The following is a 16,946-nucleotide window of genomic DNA, read 5'->3' on the forward strand; positions in this document are numbered from 1 at the left end:
CCCTCCCCTAAAATCTTTCTGGCCCCACCCCCACCCATGCAATACAGCATTTAAAACATTATATCAACATTATACAAAATTACATCATCATTAATAAACATAACGTCATCATATCAATCCCGAACTTACCCATACCAGGCCCATCCTCAACCAATCACCTGCCTGCCCCTTCATCTCTGTCAAACCCTCAAAAACATATGATCATCCAATCAATGACCAACTTATCCTTCCCTGTGCTAACACAAACCTAAACAGCAATTAACCAAATTCTGACACCAACTGCCCAAAAACAACTAGACCCCGCACTGCACCTGTCCCCAGTGACAAAATACAATTTCGAAACAACCCCTTGCACCCCTGTTCCAAACAACAACGCCTTAAACAATAAAAGTAAAAGGAGGGGAAAAGAACCGAAAATACAAACATTTTGAAATCAGGGGGGGAGGGAGGGACAAAATTCACAAGCCTCCAGCCACCAGGTCACCAAACCCAAAATGGTGGCGGAGGGGAGGAGTCAAGGAGGCTTATGGATTGGGCAAACTAAAAACCTACTAAAACAAGCCCAAAAGAAACCACCAGAAAGTTCTGGAGAGAGGAAAGACCCCCTCCCCCCTCGAAGCCCTCCCAAACAGCCCGGGAGGGGGACCTCCCGATGGTCGGCACCCACCCCCAAGTCCCCCTTGGGAGGGAGGTCGAGGGGGGGGGGAAAGCAGACCAGAAGCTGAGTTGTGGAAAAGGCCGCTTTATTAGGAACAGGTGCACATTACAAAATCATAAACCTCGGCAAACCCTTCCAGAACTAGACCTCACTAAATAAATAAATAAACCTGACCTCCGCTGCCACCCCCTCCCCTAAAATATTTCTAACCCCACCCCCACCCATGCAATACAACATTTAAAACATTATATCAACATTATACAAAATTACATCATCATTAATAAACATAACGTCATCATATCAATCCCGAACTTACCCATATCAGGCCCATCCTCAACCAATCACCTGCCTGCCCCTTCATCTCTGTCAAACCCTCAAAAACATATGATCATCCAATCAATGACCAACTTATCCTTCCCTGTGCTAACACAAACCTAAACAGCAATTAACCAAAATTCTGACACCAACTGCCCAAAAACAACTAGACCCCGCCACCCAGGAAGGAGGGGAGGGGGAAGGGCAACACGAGCCCCCCTCATCCCCCCTTTCTGCCCCCCAATAGGAAAAAAGGGAAAACAAGAATACAAGAAACCTTCAACGCTGCAGAGCCAAAGACCTCACCAAAACCTCAAGTAATTCTAACAAATATAAATCCATGCTGATTCTGGAAAGATGGACTCCATCTCCCCTAAAAAACTCCACTGACTCAAAACGAATCTCTCTGTGTGAAAGTCTCCCAAAACCCAGCTGGCGGCAAAAACGAGAGACCTCAGTATTCACCTTCTTTCTAGCCCTGTCCACTGCTCTCGGATTCACCGCTCCACGCCAAATCCTGCGGGGTATCAATTCGGTCCAAAAAACATGGCAACCAGCCCAAAGTTCCTTAATGGAGAGTAAATCCTTCTTCATGGCCCGCAACAGCACAACCCCCTTCGTTGCACAAAGATCGTTTTCGCCTAAGTGGATCACCAAAATATCCGGGCAACAATTCCCAACCAAACTCCTATTCAGGCACGGAAGTAACTCCTTCCACAGCATCCCCCCCTTCCCCTTCCAAACAATATTAAACATTTTATTGTTAAATCCCAACATTTCTCCGAAGTAACTTTGTGCAGCCTGTACACGGGCCCACTTGACGAAAGAATGGCCCACAATCCACACTGTCATCGCTTGGGATCAAGGCCCCGCCACAGAACCTGCAAAAAAGAAAAAAGTGAATGCTCAAGGAAAAGAGGATGACGCATGCGCCTCCCCCGCAGTTCCCCGCACATAACGCTGAAAGCACTTAGATGACCATCGGCCCAACTTCATCAGACCATCCCCTATTATGTGCCTCTGTTGCCGCACCAATACGAAAAGAATGTGTTCCAAAGCTGTCCCCATCCAAACCAATATGCTTCAGCGCTTTACGCAAAACCATGCGCAGTTGATATGCCGTAACCGGAGCTTTGGTAATGTGCTGAAAAACCAAATCACCGTCAGAACCCCTTGATAAAGTGCGCCAGCGCCGAGCTAATCTCAACGGACATGTAATCTTAGGAGAACGAGCTTCCAACCACACCCCTTTGCCCACCTTCCGTTGATCAGTCTTGGAAGACGAAAGCCACACATGAACACCCTCTTCAGAGCAAAAAACATCTCTCCAACAGATGCCCCCTTTATCCTTAGACCCCAACAATTCTGAAACACGAAAAGCTCCAAAAAACATGAATGCCATTAACATGGAAAACAAACAAGATTCAAAATCATCGCTACAAACAGAAGGCAGGGCAACTAATACCCGGCCAATGTCTGCCTAGACAAAGCAGCTCTAGACATTGAGGAACCTCCCCGTTCCCTGACCCAACCCTCCAGCATTCTCCTGCCAATCTCACCAGCTGAAGGGGAATAACCCCCAAAAAGTTTACCCATGAAGGATATCCCTGCTAGCCTGCCTGCAATGGTTACTCTGGACAAGCCTTTATCCATAAGGTGTAAACTAAATTGAATCACATCTTCAGAACGGCGCCACAACTCCTCCCGCCTGGACGCCCCTGACTCCAAAAATTCCTTCCTGGCCAATGAATATGCCGAACGCGTAGACAGAGACAAAGAACCTACCACCAGTTGTAATACCCGCTGTTGCCTACTTGCCACAGATGAGTGGGCATCGGGGTCGGTGATCTGTCCGCCTGCCTGGCCAATCCACGGAATCTCCCCCACTGTGAACGAGACAAAGCATCCGCTATGTCATTGTCCACACCAGGAATGTGCAAGGCTCGAAATGCAATATCATGCTTCAAACAACCTAACACAAAGACTCGCATAAGCTTCAGAACCTGCTCATCTCTGGCTGACTACCGGTTGACAATGTCTACTACTGCCATGTTGTCCACACGGAAAAGTACTTTCTTGTGTGCCAAATCCGCACCCCACAAAGACAAAGCCACCAGCAAAGGGAAAAGCTCCAGAAATGTTATACTCCTGCCACCATTCAACCATTCTTCAGGCCATCTCTCCGCACACCATCTCCCATTCCAATAAAGGCCGAAACCTTCACTGCCCGCCGCATCAGAAAACATCTGGACATCCCATTAAAAATCCATGTCTCTGACCAAAGGCACACCATGAAAAGAGGCAAGGAAAACTGTCCACATTCTCAGATCCTCTTTGACTCCTGCCGACAGCCGCACACGATGGTGAGGCAAGTGTCTGCCAGCTAAAGCCCTGCCCAACCTCCGACAAAAAGTCCGTCCCGCCCTCACCACTCTGCATGCAAAATTAAGGTGTCCTAACAACACTTGAATCTCTTTCACCTGCACCTTCTGCTTCAACAACATATCATTCAACAGTTCCAGCATTTTCGCCTTCTTATCTTCCGGCAGACGAGCCTGCATTGTTACAGAATCGATTTCAATGCCTAGAAATGATAATACTGTGGCAGGGCCCACAGTCTTCTCAGGAGCCAAGGGCACACCTAGTTCCTCCATGAGCCCATGAAACGTGTCCAGAGCTGCCTGGCACTCCGCGGAGCCCGGGGAACCCACAAAAAAGAAATCATCTAGGTAGTGTGTGACCAGGGAGTGACCGGACTGGTGTGTGAAATGCCACTGTAAAAAAGTGCTGAAACATTCAAAAAGAGCGCAGGACATGGAACAGCCCATCGGCAATGCTTTGTCCACGTACCATTTACCTTCAAAATGGATACCCAGAAGACACCAATCATCTGGATGGACTGGAAGCAGCCAGAAAGCAGACTTAATATCGCACTTAGCCATTTCTGCAGCTGCGCCCGCGGTCACAACAAGTGATATGGCCACGTCAACTGAGGAGTACGACACCGAAGCCGCTTCCTCATCAATGAAATCATTCACAGAGGAGCCCTCCGGCCATGATAAATGCTGGATAAGTCTAAACTGTCCCTGCTCCTTTTTAGGGACCACACCAATTGGTGACACAATCAAATTCTGGATCGGCCAGTCATGAAAAGGGCCTGCCATCCGACCTTCACGCACTTCTTTAAGCAATTTATCTCACACCACTGCCTTATGTTCGAAAGCTGACTTTAAGTTGTCAGCCCATCGCCTCTCCCTTGGCCCCAGGTAACCTAAACGAAAACCAAATTGAAACCCCTCCAATAACTTCTGCTTAACCGCTGCGTTCTCATACTCCTGAAGGGCCCGTTGTAACTGAGGAAGCCTAACTGGTGTATGAGCCCTTTGGCCCAGAACCCTGCGCGCCCCTACCTCCCCGTCCCCCTCTAAACTGTTGTGAAGACCCTGACGTACTTGAACCTGCTTGATTCCCCTGTTGGGACCCTCCGGGCCTGGGCCCCCAGCACTTAGACAAAGGGTGTCGCCGTCCACAGCCCGAGCACTCATGCCTATATTTGCAATACTCTCTAGTGCACAATCCTTTATTAAAATCCCAGCAAGCCCCATTTCCTGAGTGTGAGCCTGAACCACTCCCCACCCCTCCCCGGGTGGGCTTTCCTTGAAAGGGCTGATAAATTAAAGGAAGACCACTGGCCGTGAAAATGGTCTTGCCCCCAGAGGCGGCCCCCATCGTATGTTGCCATAGATCGGTATCCAGTTCACCCCACTTTGCTTCCGAGTCCCATGCCATCCTAGCCCTGAATTCCTCATCATACTGGGCCCAAGCATATCCACCACCCGTGAGCTGCGCTTTCCGAATCACATCCATATATTTAAATATAGACACGCTGCGCTCAGGAAATTTCTCACAATAAACGCTTGCGTAAATGAGAAAAGCCGCAGTCCAATTCTCAATCGTCAGTGGTACTTTGGGACGTTTTGCTAGCTCATATTCGTCCTCCTTTGAGCCCTCTTTAGACCTAACTTCCCTGTGGAGGAGCTTCAGAATCTCCACATACTCACCCTTCCAAATACGCTCTTTCGTTGCCAACATAAGATGAGCGCCCAACGGCTTCGTGACTCCCATATATGGCAGTTTTTTAATTTTCAACTCCTTACTGTGAAGAGGGTCTTTAACTCCCTCTATAACATCCGTATTGGTACCACTTTCAGTCTTACCTTCAACTAAACCAAAACTGGCCTCTGCACCCACACCTGCATCCTTTACATATCTCCCTTTTATACAATCTACCCTCTCCACCCCCCGACCCCCTCCACTCCTGTCCCCACAGACACCATGTTTGGTTTGGCCTGTGTAAGTGCTCTCTCACCAGGCTCTAAATGAATCGCCGTTGACACCTCCTTCCGTGGCGCAGAGAATTCTACCCTGGTCCTTCCTCGAGGAACCCTACTGGATGTGCCATGCTCTTGTCTCTCCCGTGATTTTTCTGCAAATGACGACACCTGTAAAACACTACGGGACACATGAGAGGACTCCCCCTCCGCCCCTTCACACAGTTCTCCTTCCTCGGGAGTATCATCGTCATAATCCAATACCACCGGCTCCATCTCCAGAAGCCCCAAATTGTCATGTGCCACAACACCTCGGGTCTTACCTAACCCGTCATTTGAAGTAGTAACCTCAAAAGGAATAGAACGGTTTCCTGGAGGGGGAGCAGACTGTACACGCCTGTACCTTCCCCCGTGCTGACTCTGTAGCTCCATAGCCGACGGCAAGGCTGACCACCTAGACCTGCTATTCGTTGGGGCCAGCGAGGGTGCGCAGTCCCTTCGTGTGCTGACCGCGACGGGCTCCCTCGGTGGAATAGAGATCGCCACGCTAGGCTCCCTCCTCACTCCACCTCGGCGCAATTGGACTGGACCGCGCCCTACCGAGTCTGGACCGCCGAATTGATCCACTACCTGAAAAGAAAAGGTTTGGACTGGTGTGCTGGGGCCCCTCATAACAAAACCCGTGCCAACCCTAGTCTGCTGCAACAAAAATGGATCAACCGACCTAGCCTGCGACCTGTCAAGAGACAAAACCCTACCTGCACTCCTCAAAGGCGCCCTCTTCACCGGGGAATCCCGCACCACATCCTCATCATCACTCGAAACCAGTCCTGTTTGTGCCACCCCCGATGAAAACACTCCACCTGCAGTACTCCCAGACAAATACCTCTCCCCAATCTTTTTCTGCATCCCTCTCCCAAGAGAGTGCCCCCTTCCAATACGCTCCCCACCACAAGGATGGCCCTCAAATTGGGAGCCCACCATACCCCCTGCAAAACCAGAAACAGCCTCTGAAGACGCCCTCCCAAAACCCCTACCATGCTGTGAAAAAGAATCAGGAACCACATCCGAAAACCAACATGAGAAACATTATGCCACGCCTCAGATAAATTTACTGCTGTGGAGTCCCCAACCGGTACCTGTCTCACACCCATTGAATAAAAACCAGACCCAGAAGAACCCCTGTCTCCCACCACAACTCTGTCACTCACACCCCTACCCCTACCAAAACCCCTACCATGAAAAGCCTCACTGTGCCCCACATCCCAATCAACACGAGAAATGGAGCCAAACTCCCCCTGTAAAACCTCACCTTCAACATCACAGAATGCAACATCCTCATAGAAATCCACTACCTGCCCACCAGCCCCCGGCCTAGAAACCCCCACCTCAACAACATCCCCCGCACTGACACCCCCTTCCCCAACTTGAGCCCACTCCCCCTCCCCTCTCGAGCTCCCCAACACAGACACCGCTTCCTTGTGCTCTGAAGGAGGGCCAGAAAACAGCAAGGGGCTCTGTACCCAACGTGCCCCCTCAAATGCCCCTGCCTCATGGGTAATATCCATATTGCCTGTAACCTGGCCTAAAGCATCACAAGAATCATCATGGACTGCCACATTCATGGCGTCCAATAACGTCTGGTCCAAATGCGAGCTAGCAGGAGCCAAGTACTGAGAGGAAACATTCTCCCCGCCTACCACCAAACCCTGCCTTCCTTCACCAAACGAAAACGTGCCTCTGCGCGCGCTGCGCTGGGGGGCCTCGTCACACCCTCCTTCCTGCCGCGCCCCATGTGTCAGCGAAGACGAGCGCTTAGCGCTACTCTTTTGACCTCCCCGGCCGCGAACAGCCGCCGGGGAAACCGCCCGCATAGCCACACCTGCATCGACCCCAGCGCTTGCATATGCGCTCCCAAGCGCCTGGGGCAATGACGCGACCCCGGTCCTGAAACCGGGGGGTTACGCGCATCAACCGCTACTGCCACATTGCCCGCCCGTGCCTTTGACGACGACGTGGCCGCCTTCCGAGTCCGGGAGCGGCCCCGCTCACTTACCCCCTGAGATCGCAGTTTCTTGGGCGACGAGCAGGCCGCCACCACCGCCGCCACCCCAGCTGAGGCCTGGCACGAAGGACGCGCCGGCGCCAGTGGACCCCCGATCACAAGATCCATGCGGCCGGCCTCCGATAAAAGTCGCAGAGCCTCCAAAACGCGATGATCCTCCATAATGCGATAACGAATAATAATACAATTAACTATAAAGTTAAATATATATCAATCAATATATCACCTCACAAAACCTGACAAAATTCACAAGCCTCCAGCCACCAGGTCACCAAACCCAAAATGGTGGCGGAGGGGAGGAGTCAAGGAGGCTTATGGATTGGGCAAACTAAAAACCTACTAAAACAAGCCCAAAAGAAACCACCAGAAAGTTCTGGAAAGAGGAAAGACCCCCTCCCCCCTCGAAGCCCTCCCAAACAGCCCGGGAGGGGGACCTCCCGATGGTCGGCACCCCCCCAAGCCCCTCTTAGGGGTAGTCAGGGTCGGCGGCTGCCACTTTGTACTCCTGGTCCTGACTTGCTGTCCCTCGTAACAGGCGTCATGAAGGCAGTGGAAGGAACAGAACACCTTTACTGTCTCTTATTTGCATTCCTGGCTCTTCCCAACTGTTATCCAGCATATACGAGGCAGTTGAAGCACTACAGCTGGGACAATGGGTCAAGCCTGTGATGTCATCTGTGGCAACAGGGCACAGTCTTACATTCACTACCCCAGACATTTTAGTAAAGCGGACCCCATAGGGCCCATACACAGCAAGCATATAAAATTAGTGTTAGGGACTTCCAGTGTATTTGAACGAACAAAATCAGCAGTAGGGCCATGTCTGATCCGGCTTCTATAATTCCCTGTGGCTGTTGTCTATCAGGTCTTTTTAAGTCTGAACTGCATTTTTCTTTTTAGATTTCAAGATAATTACTTTAGAATGCTGAGAATTCTTTAGCGTTTTGAAAAAAATCTTGAAATTCCCTGGCATGTTGTAGCGCTGCAGCAGAATACGGGTATTCCGCCAGATGTAAACATGTGTGTACAAAAACGCTCTCTCAGGTGAGCTAGCTACTCTTTCAGCTGATTAAATTAGCAATTACAAAACCTCTTCAACCTTTCTCGATAAATGGTTGCATACAGAATTATAGATGGGTAGAAGATCGAGTTGTCTATGATGTCACTCAGAACCCTGAGATGAAAAACATCCCTGTGATTCACTTTTTACCTGTCTATAATTTGATGCTACATATGGCCCCCAAAATCATCAGCCCCTGCTTTCAACTGCTATGCAATGGCAGAGGAGTAATGGGGGAGCCATACATAACCCTGAGGTGAAAAACATCCCTGTGATTCACTTTTTACCTGTCTATATTTTGATGCTATATATGGCCCCCAAAATCATCAGCCCCTGCTTTCAACTAATATGCAGTGGCACAGGAGTCATGGGGGAGCTATATATAACCCTGAGGTGAAAAACATCCCCGTGATTCACTTTTTACGCGTCTATAATTTTATGTTTTATATCGCCCCCAAAATCATCAGCCCCTGCTTTCAACTGCTATGCAGTGGCAGAGGAGAATGGGGGAGCCATACATAACACGTCCTCTGTTATGTTACCCTGTCGCAAAGGTTAAAAAAAACTTACCTGTCATCCTTGACCTACAGCCACCACCTTTCTTGCATTCCTTCCCCCTCCTGCAGCTGTGCTTTCTGATTTCAGTCAAAGCAGGTAAGGAACGCTGTGCCGACAGGCTCTCAGCCATCAGCCTGGCCTGGAAGGCCTTTATGACATCACAACAGCGGGTAACTGGTTTGTTATCATCTGATGCTATGCAGGGGCGTAACACAGGCCCACTCATCCCCCGCAGTGCGGGGGGCCCTCAAGCTCAAGAGGGCCCCCTCAGCACTGCACTTCGGCCAGAGAGCTCCTAATAGAGTCCGGAGGGGGCCCCTCCACGTACCTGGCATGGGGGCCCCCTCAATTATCGTTACGAATGTCATAGCAGTGAGTTATGAGATTTAAACGCTGTAATTAATGATCGAGGCTCTCTATGAGCCACACATTACAATGTAAAAAACTCTTTCGTGTCCTAAGATACCACTGTAAACTGGCCTATTATCCTTTAAAGGAAGGTGTATGCATGGGGTCAGCTGAAGGACAATTAAACAAAAGAAGGTGGCCTCCAATAGTGGCACCAAGAGAGAATACCACATTGCAAAAATGGAGCCCCCTGTAACAGTGTGGGGGGGGGGGTGGAAAGGAGGCCAAACTATTACTTTGCCTAGGGCAACACCAATCCTTGCACCTGCCTTGTGTATTTCCCTTATTGTTAATCATATCCTATTTTAATGAAAAATCCAAACTATGTCCAAGATTTATGAAAATGCCATACTCCGATGGTCCTTTATTCATTAATCCATTTGGTTAAATATATGTGGTACAATATCTAAACTGCCTCATATCCAAAACCAGCCAACACATGTTTCGAGGTATCCCTGTTTGTCAAGGCAGTTAGTAATGGTGTTTTTGAATTCTGGTCCTCCAAAATTAACTATGTTTTACCTCTTAATATATTTCATCCTCTACAATTGAAACCAGGAGAATGTATGCTATATTTCATATTTTCGACTCTCTGGTCGCAGTTAATTGAAGGAAGGAATTATTGAGACCTCCTATAGGTTTGATTGATATAGGATACGCCAAGGAAAGAGGTGTTGGAGGCAGAGGCACTGGGCTGAGTTTGATCAATCTTCAAACTTGAAGTTGTGTTGTTATTTTTAATTGGCATTAATAAATGGAAAATATTGAGAGGATGTGGGCGAAGAAGAGGAGCAGGCTTGTAATGTGCATTAGCTGCATAGGGTGAATTAACCTGAAAAGAGACTGCTAAGACACAGGTATTTTGGTATTTTCTTAGAGCTTACCTACCCTTGCTAGTTCCAAAGCACTTTCTGGGTAGCCGAGTATGTAGCTAAACCACATTTATCATTTACAGAGCACTTCATACCCCAAGTAAGGGTTTGGATCCCTCTCATTTGCTTGGAGTTTCTTGGTGTCCTTAGGATTGCTGGGTTGAAAGGCTAATGATTGTAGTTAGCTCTATGCAGGATAAGTTGGATGAGGTGCATGAGATTTTAAGACGTGGAATAAGCATGGTGCGAAAAAATGTTGCGCATAAGAATTAGTGTGATGCAGTTTGATGTGTGTAAGAATATATGCAGTTATGCATGCAGGTAATTCCCACCATTAGGAGTGGACTGCATCATAAGTAGCAACCGACACTGACGTGCATCAGTGAGGGTCACAGGAGCAACGGAAGACCAGCACATTGGGAGCAGAGTTAAGCCATCAAGGGAGCACAATATGCAGGCTGGTAGGAGGAGCAAGGCTTATATTGTGCACTGCTAAGCCACCAGGGGGTGCTATATCGCATCATCCTGGGAGTGACAGTGCTTCAATCCGCTTAGACCAATTGAGCCACCACAGGATACTCTGTGGTATTTATCACCAAGGGATAGAAGGCATATCCTGGTAGCACCCTTATTAAGCTAATCGATCCTACTATATGGAGAACACTCAGAAGCAAGCAAGGCCCACACACTGGTGGTACATTCCAACTTGTAAGAAATAATATTTTTTAATTGGGTTGTGTAACTATTCTTCTCAGGGACCAATCACAACCCTTGTCAAGATGAACCTGCAAAGTCCCTAAATTAACCTGAGCTCAACCTGAGTAGCTATGGCACAGAGTAGACATCCTTAACTCATGGCAATGTGTAAAGTATTTATGCAGTACTAAAATAGTAACACACTCAAAATGTAAAACCATAAAAATCCCAAAATGAATTAGACAGAGTCCAATTTAATATTCAGAATGACACCAAAATTACAAAAATCCAATACGGAGAACTGTCAGTGCTTAATTTGTGCCGGTGCGCAAAGCTCTGCTCGTAAGCCTGCGGTCCGGTGAAATTGAATGTCCATGTGCCAAATATCAAGGCAGCATTGTCTTAAATCCACCTCATGCCCCTTTAATCCACTACCAGACACTACCTATCCATTTATCACACTCATGCAGGTTCCTGCTTTCTCCCTGTTTTTCCATAATTCTCTTCCTCTGTCTTTCTGCTTTTTGTGCAGTTTTCCCACTCTCACTCTCGGTAAATGTCTGATATGGGAAAATATATGCCGGTCCACAAAAATGAGTGCCAGCTCAAATTAAGCTCTGAAAACCAGAGATGTAAATTTTGAGCGTTTTAATTAAGAATAGTGCCAAGATGCACAAAGCACCAATGATAGTCAGTGGTTGCAATAGATCAATATCTGGGTGCGAATTGAGGCAGACCACAACAGAGTACAGGTTGGATACAGGTTGGATACACCAACCAGGTTAATCCTGGGTAAAGATTTTACCTTTTGGCCTAGTCTTTTCAGTCCCAATCACCCACAGGAGCACACTTCTAAGGCCCCCAGGCTAATCACTTGCTGGGATAAGCTGGAGAGTCAATGCAAATTAGCCTCAAGGAACTTCAGGCAAGGAAAAGGTAACTTTCTAAAATGTACTTCTTAATATTTGTTAAAAATCGGACTTAACCATTGAATTGGGTTTTTAATAACTATCACAAATAGTTGTGTAATAATTTTTCTAGGTCTCACAATTCCGAAAACAGTATTCATATTTAATATTGCTTCCCAATGTGCCTTTATGGGCCAGCCTTCTTACAGTGAAAACAACTTTTGGATGCTAGTCACTGTAGGGACTTGTTAACATTACATTTCTACATGTCCTACTCTTAAAACCATGCACCCTGCCTTCAGTGCTACAATGCTTACATAGGGGTGACTTCTACTAATATTGAAAAGGAAGGTTTTCACCTGTCATAAGGGTTGTTTTGGCAGGTAGAATTGCAGTTTTTACACTGCTACGGTCAGGCTACACAGGGGGGCCTGAAACTACGCTTGAACTGTAGTGGAAAGGCACAGTAGGTGCTGCATTCCACAAGTGCCAATTTAATGTCCAAGACCTGAGTGCACTTTATACACCATATACTAGGGGCTTATAGCCATAAGCCCATAAAAAACACAGCATAAGATAGTATACAGTAAAAATGTGAAATATCTCGACAGATTAAAACTTTAAATATAGGATAAAATCAAAACATACAATTAATATAGGTCAACGGAAACTACTAATTATAATAAACATTCCAAACCCACGCCTGTGCTTTTCCTCGTGGTCCACACACATCCAATGTACTCAGTGCACACACAATGACAGGGAAAGTGTCTGTATGTAATATTCTTAAAGCGGGTCTAAAATTTCTAAATCCCAAAGAAAGGCATACTGGGTGAATCCATCTTTTCCCAGGCAAATGGTATGCAGAACAAAAGAATAAGACTGAATCTATAATTTCTACAACACCCTTAGTGCCAATAGTGCAGATAATGCTATGCTCAATGGATTTGTACCACTTACTTGAGAAGCTCCTCAGTCCTAAAGTGCCAAGCTACTAAGGGGCAGATTCACAGAACGAATCTGAGATAAAATCCTAAACTTACTACTTTTGGTATTCACAGAATGCATTTAGTAGTAGTAAAGTTAGGACTCCTCGTTTCGCCAAGGTAAGACCAGGTTTTCCCTGGTCCTAATTTTGGCAATGCCAAATATTTACGCCACCCTTGTAGAAAAGGGGCAGCATCAAAATCAACACCCACCACAACACCCATTCCCCGCCCCTTTCACGCTAAGTACAGCGTGAAAGGGTGCCTTTATTACAAGGCACCGTTAAGTGGCTTAATGCTGCCTTGTAAATAAGGCGAAGCCCATGTCACCACGAGAACGTCACTAAAAGTGACATTCCTGTTGCGATAGGGGCTTGTAAATATGCCCCAAAAAGTGCGCTCAGAGCTGTAACTATGAAAAAGAACAGGTCATTTAATTTCATGTAGGAAAATAATGCAGTTATAATGCAGGTAAATTGAAAAGGCACACACACAGAAAAGGCCCTATGACCCTCCAGGTTTAAGACACAATCCCATCCACAATTATAGTGCTGACACTATAATTGTGTTTGGGGCTGTGTCTTAAGCCCAGTGGCACTACACAATAAATAACATGGAACCCTTTGGCCAATGTTATCCTGGGGGGGAAGATCTGGGTGTCTCCGCAGACTTTGTAAGCTTTCATGTTTATTAGAGTGCCAGTTCACTTCAGTTAGCCAGTAGGGCAGACATGAAAGACAGAATGCTACAAAGCATTACATTGACTATGATACATCAGCTCTGTGCCCTAGTTTCTCAGAGTGCTGGTGGTGTGGTGGGACTAGTAAAATAGTTTTATCAATGTAGCTGAAAGTACAGTAAAATTGTCCAAGTAACCCACAACCTACAACAGTATCTGTGTCATGTTAACAGGGTTAAAAGAGCCACTAGTGACTGTCCATGCAGCGTACAATTTCAGAGAGAGAGACCAATTAAGATCAGCAACAGTTCAACACGGGATATTGGTGGTGGAGGCTTACCAAACTTCAAAGATCTGAAGCAGATATTTGGCCACTTTTGTTTGTTCGAGGAGTTTTATATATCGTGAACATGACCAGTCTGGGTATACGAGCATTGTACAAATAGTAAACAAATTAAACATAAAAATATAAAAAGGAAAAATTATGAACCAGAATAGATACAAAAAGCATATACTGTAAAAATAGCAAACAGGCTACACATAAAAATGCAAAAAGCAACAAGCAAGAAACAGAGTATATACAATGTAACAAACAGTTAAGTAGATACAGGATCCAGAGATGTATACAGGAAAAACAGTCAAGCTGAGTGACTTCAGGTTTACTATTGAAGGCATCCATTAAGAAACAGCTGTTTTAATTATTTTTTGAAGGAGGTAGCCAAGGGGTAGGTTCTGGGTTCAGGAGGTACTGCGTTCAATATTCTTCGGGCAAAAAAAGACCGGAAAAGTAGCGGTTATAAGTTTTCTTTTTGTTAAATTTCAGTGGCTCTAACAATCAAGAGTTAGTACTTCTCATGGGAACGACTCCCAACAGATAGTGTGAGTTTTTAGCCAGGTACACAGGAGTGTTATGATGAAGAGACTTATGCGTCATGCAGGCAATCTTCAACTGAATCCGTGCTTCAAGCTGGAGCTTTTTCAGATGTTTTAGATCTGGTGTAGTGCGTCACGTTTACTGGATCCTGTGATGAGCCTCACAGCTGAGCTTATTATCCATCTTTTGGGTTGGCTAGATTAGTGTCAGGCTCATGCGCACCGAAAAGACCAGAGTCTCAGTAGTTAGGATTTGAGAATTTCAGAATCAGGATAAGAGTTACAGGTAACATGAAAGAGTGCTATCATCAGAAAAGTGAGAGGTATCAAAATTATTCAAATGCTTCCAAGAGCAAGTCCATTGGTCTCTACCAACACAATACTACTCTGAGATCTAACATGAAGAAGAAAACTGACATGATTCATTAGTCTCGATAATGGCAGATGAGGCCTTCTGGTTACCCTAATGGTCCCATCAAAGCTACAGCCTAAGACTCCCCTGTCACGTGCTAATGTATATTGTAGGTAAGATGTTTATTTTCACCATACTTGAGACAGATCAATACGTACAAAATCTGAAAATTGTACAATAGCTTCTGATCCTCATGAGGACTGGTATTTGATGTTTACTAAGCATTTGTTTTTTATTTTCTTACTAGGGTGATTCCGGAGGTCCTCTAGTCTGCAAGTTGGGCAGCAGCTGGTTCCTTGCAGGAGTGGTGAGCTGGGGTTATGGCTGTGCTTTGCCAAACCGTCCTGGGGTGTACACCCTGGTGACTGCCTATGATGCCTGGATAAAGCAACATGTCCCCGAAGTGGAGTTCAGTTCAGCACCCACTCCATATGTGACCAACGTTACTGCAGTGCCCACAGTCCCCTTCAAGACCACGGTCACCCCCAGCCTGAACACTGTAGCTATCAGCAGAACAGCTACAGCGGCAACAAGGTCAAAGTCTACCACATCCAAGTTCACAGACATATCTACCACAATGGAACCCAAAACGAGCAGACAGAGCTCAAGCAGCCCAGTAACTAAAGGATCTGTCAACTCTGCTAATACAGTTGCCGCCATTGGAGAAATACCTAGTTCCGGGGGATCTGGCATTCTGCCATTTGTCACTTGGGTGTTCTTCCTACTACTAGTACATCTGAGCATCACTTAAAAGAAGACAAATAAGGACAAAGTTAGCCGGGCATCTGGTCTGAATTTTTAGAGGACTCTATCAAAACCAGGACAATGTACAGTGCAGCTGCACAACTAAGCGAGGGCTGGTATTTGTTTTGAAATGACTACAGCATGCCCAGTTTCATATTTTTGAATTTACTACAGTATGCACAGTTTCATAGTAAGCAACTATTTTTACTTCTTTTGAGACCATTTATATTTCATAAACCATTTGTATACATCATTTTAAAAACAAAGCAAAACCAAAAGGGATGATGGACGGAGTGTTGAACATTGCAAGCACTCACCCCCAGTCAACTGATCTGGGTTTAATCCATCATTGTTCTTTAGCTCACTCCGCCACCCAAGTTCAGACATGGCCATATACAAATCAGTCTGACCCTGTGCCTCATGGGAACAGTCCAGTCCGAACTGCCAAGCCATGTCTTCCCTGGACCGGAAACAAGCATCCTGGGACCGGTTTCTAGCTAATCAACCGTCATCAGCCAGGCTATCTTGAATCCAGTGGCAAAGTGAGCAAGGGACCCACGTCTGGGCATACCCTGCCAACTTAGGGCGAACAAAGCAAAACCAAAGGGATGATGGACGGAGTGTTGAACATTGCAAGCACTCACCCCCAGTCAACTGATATGGGTTTAATCCATCATCATTCTTTAGCTCACTCCACCACCCCAGTTCAGACATGGCCATATGCAAATCAGTCTGACCCTGTGCCTCATGGGAACAGTCCAGCCCAAACTGCCAAGCCATGTCTTCCCTGGACCAGAAACAAGCATCCTGGGGGACGGTTTCTGGCTAATCAGCCATCATCAGCCAGGCTAGCTTGAATCCAGTGGCAAAGTGAGCAAGGGACCCACGACTGGGCATACCCAAGCCATTGTGTTTTTTCCTGGTTATTACTCCACAAATCACTTGTGTGAACATCATCTTGTTCTTCAACCACCTTATTTCAGAGACATTCTTTCACTTGCTGTCACTTGACATGGTACTTACAGTCACTCTCTACTAGGGAACGTTTGTGGCAGAAACACCTCTGAAGGAAGCATGGAGGAAGTAACATCTCATCTGAGAACATTAGACAAACTACTGCTGTTTTAGGTAGCAGCTATAGACTGCTATAGCTGTCTGATGGCAGACCTATTGGTTCCAATGCATAATATACACTTAGAGTTGGCTTTGAATCAAATCCTTGTTCTCTTTCTCAGGTGTCTGCTCTTGCTTTGATGACTTTCATCCCTCTTTTGGGTTTTCCCACCCATGAGTATTTGAGTATCACGTTGTTCTGATAGGAAGAGTTGTATCTGTCCACTGCTGCCTTGAGGGGACTATTTTTTCTTCAAGTTTCAGCAAA

At 46.5% G+C, this 16,946-nt stretch overlaps 1 protein-coding gene across 1 annotated transcript in view; it reads left to right on the forward strand.

Annotated features, from left to right (window-relative positions):
- LOC144769134 (transmembrane protease serine 9-like) overlaps positions 1 to 15,572 on the forward strand; it is a 103,419-nt gene extending 87,847 nt beyond the window's left edge. Inside the window, exon 9 of the mRNA XM_078653144.1 lies at positions 15,069 to 15,572. Coding sequence (XP_078509270.1) covers positions 15,069 to 15,572 — 504 coding nt within the window. The remainder of the gene's footprint in view (positions 1 to 15,068) is intronic.
- The last annotated feature ends 1,374 nt before the right edge of the window (positions 15,573 to 16,946 follow it).

The sequence above is a fragment of the Lissotriton helveticus genome, chromosome 7, assembly GCF_964261635.1.
Source record: "Lissotriton helveticus chromosome 7, aLisHel1.1, whole genome shotgun sequence".
NCBI classification, from domain to species: domain Eukaryota; kingdom Metazoa; phylum Chordata; class Amphibia; order Caudata; family Salamandridae; genus Lissotriton; species Lissotriton helveticus.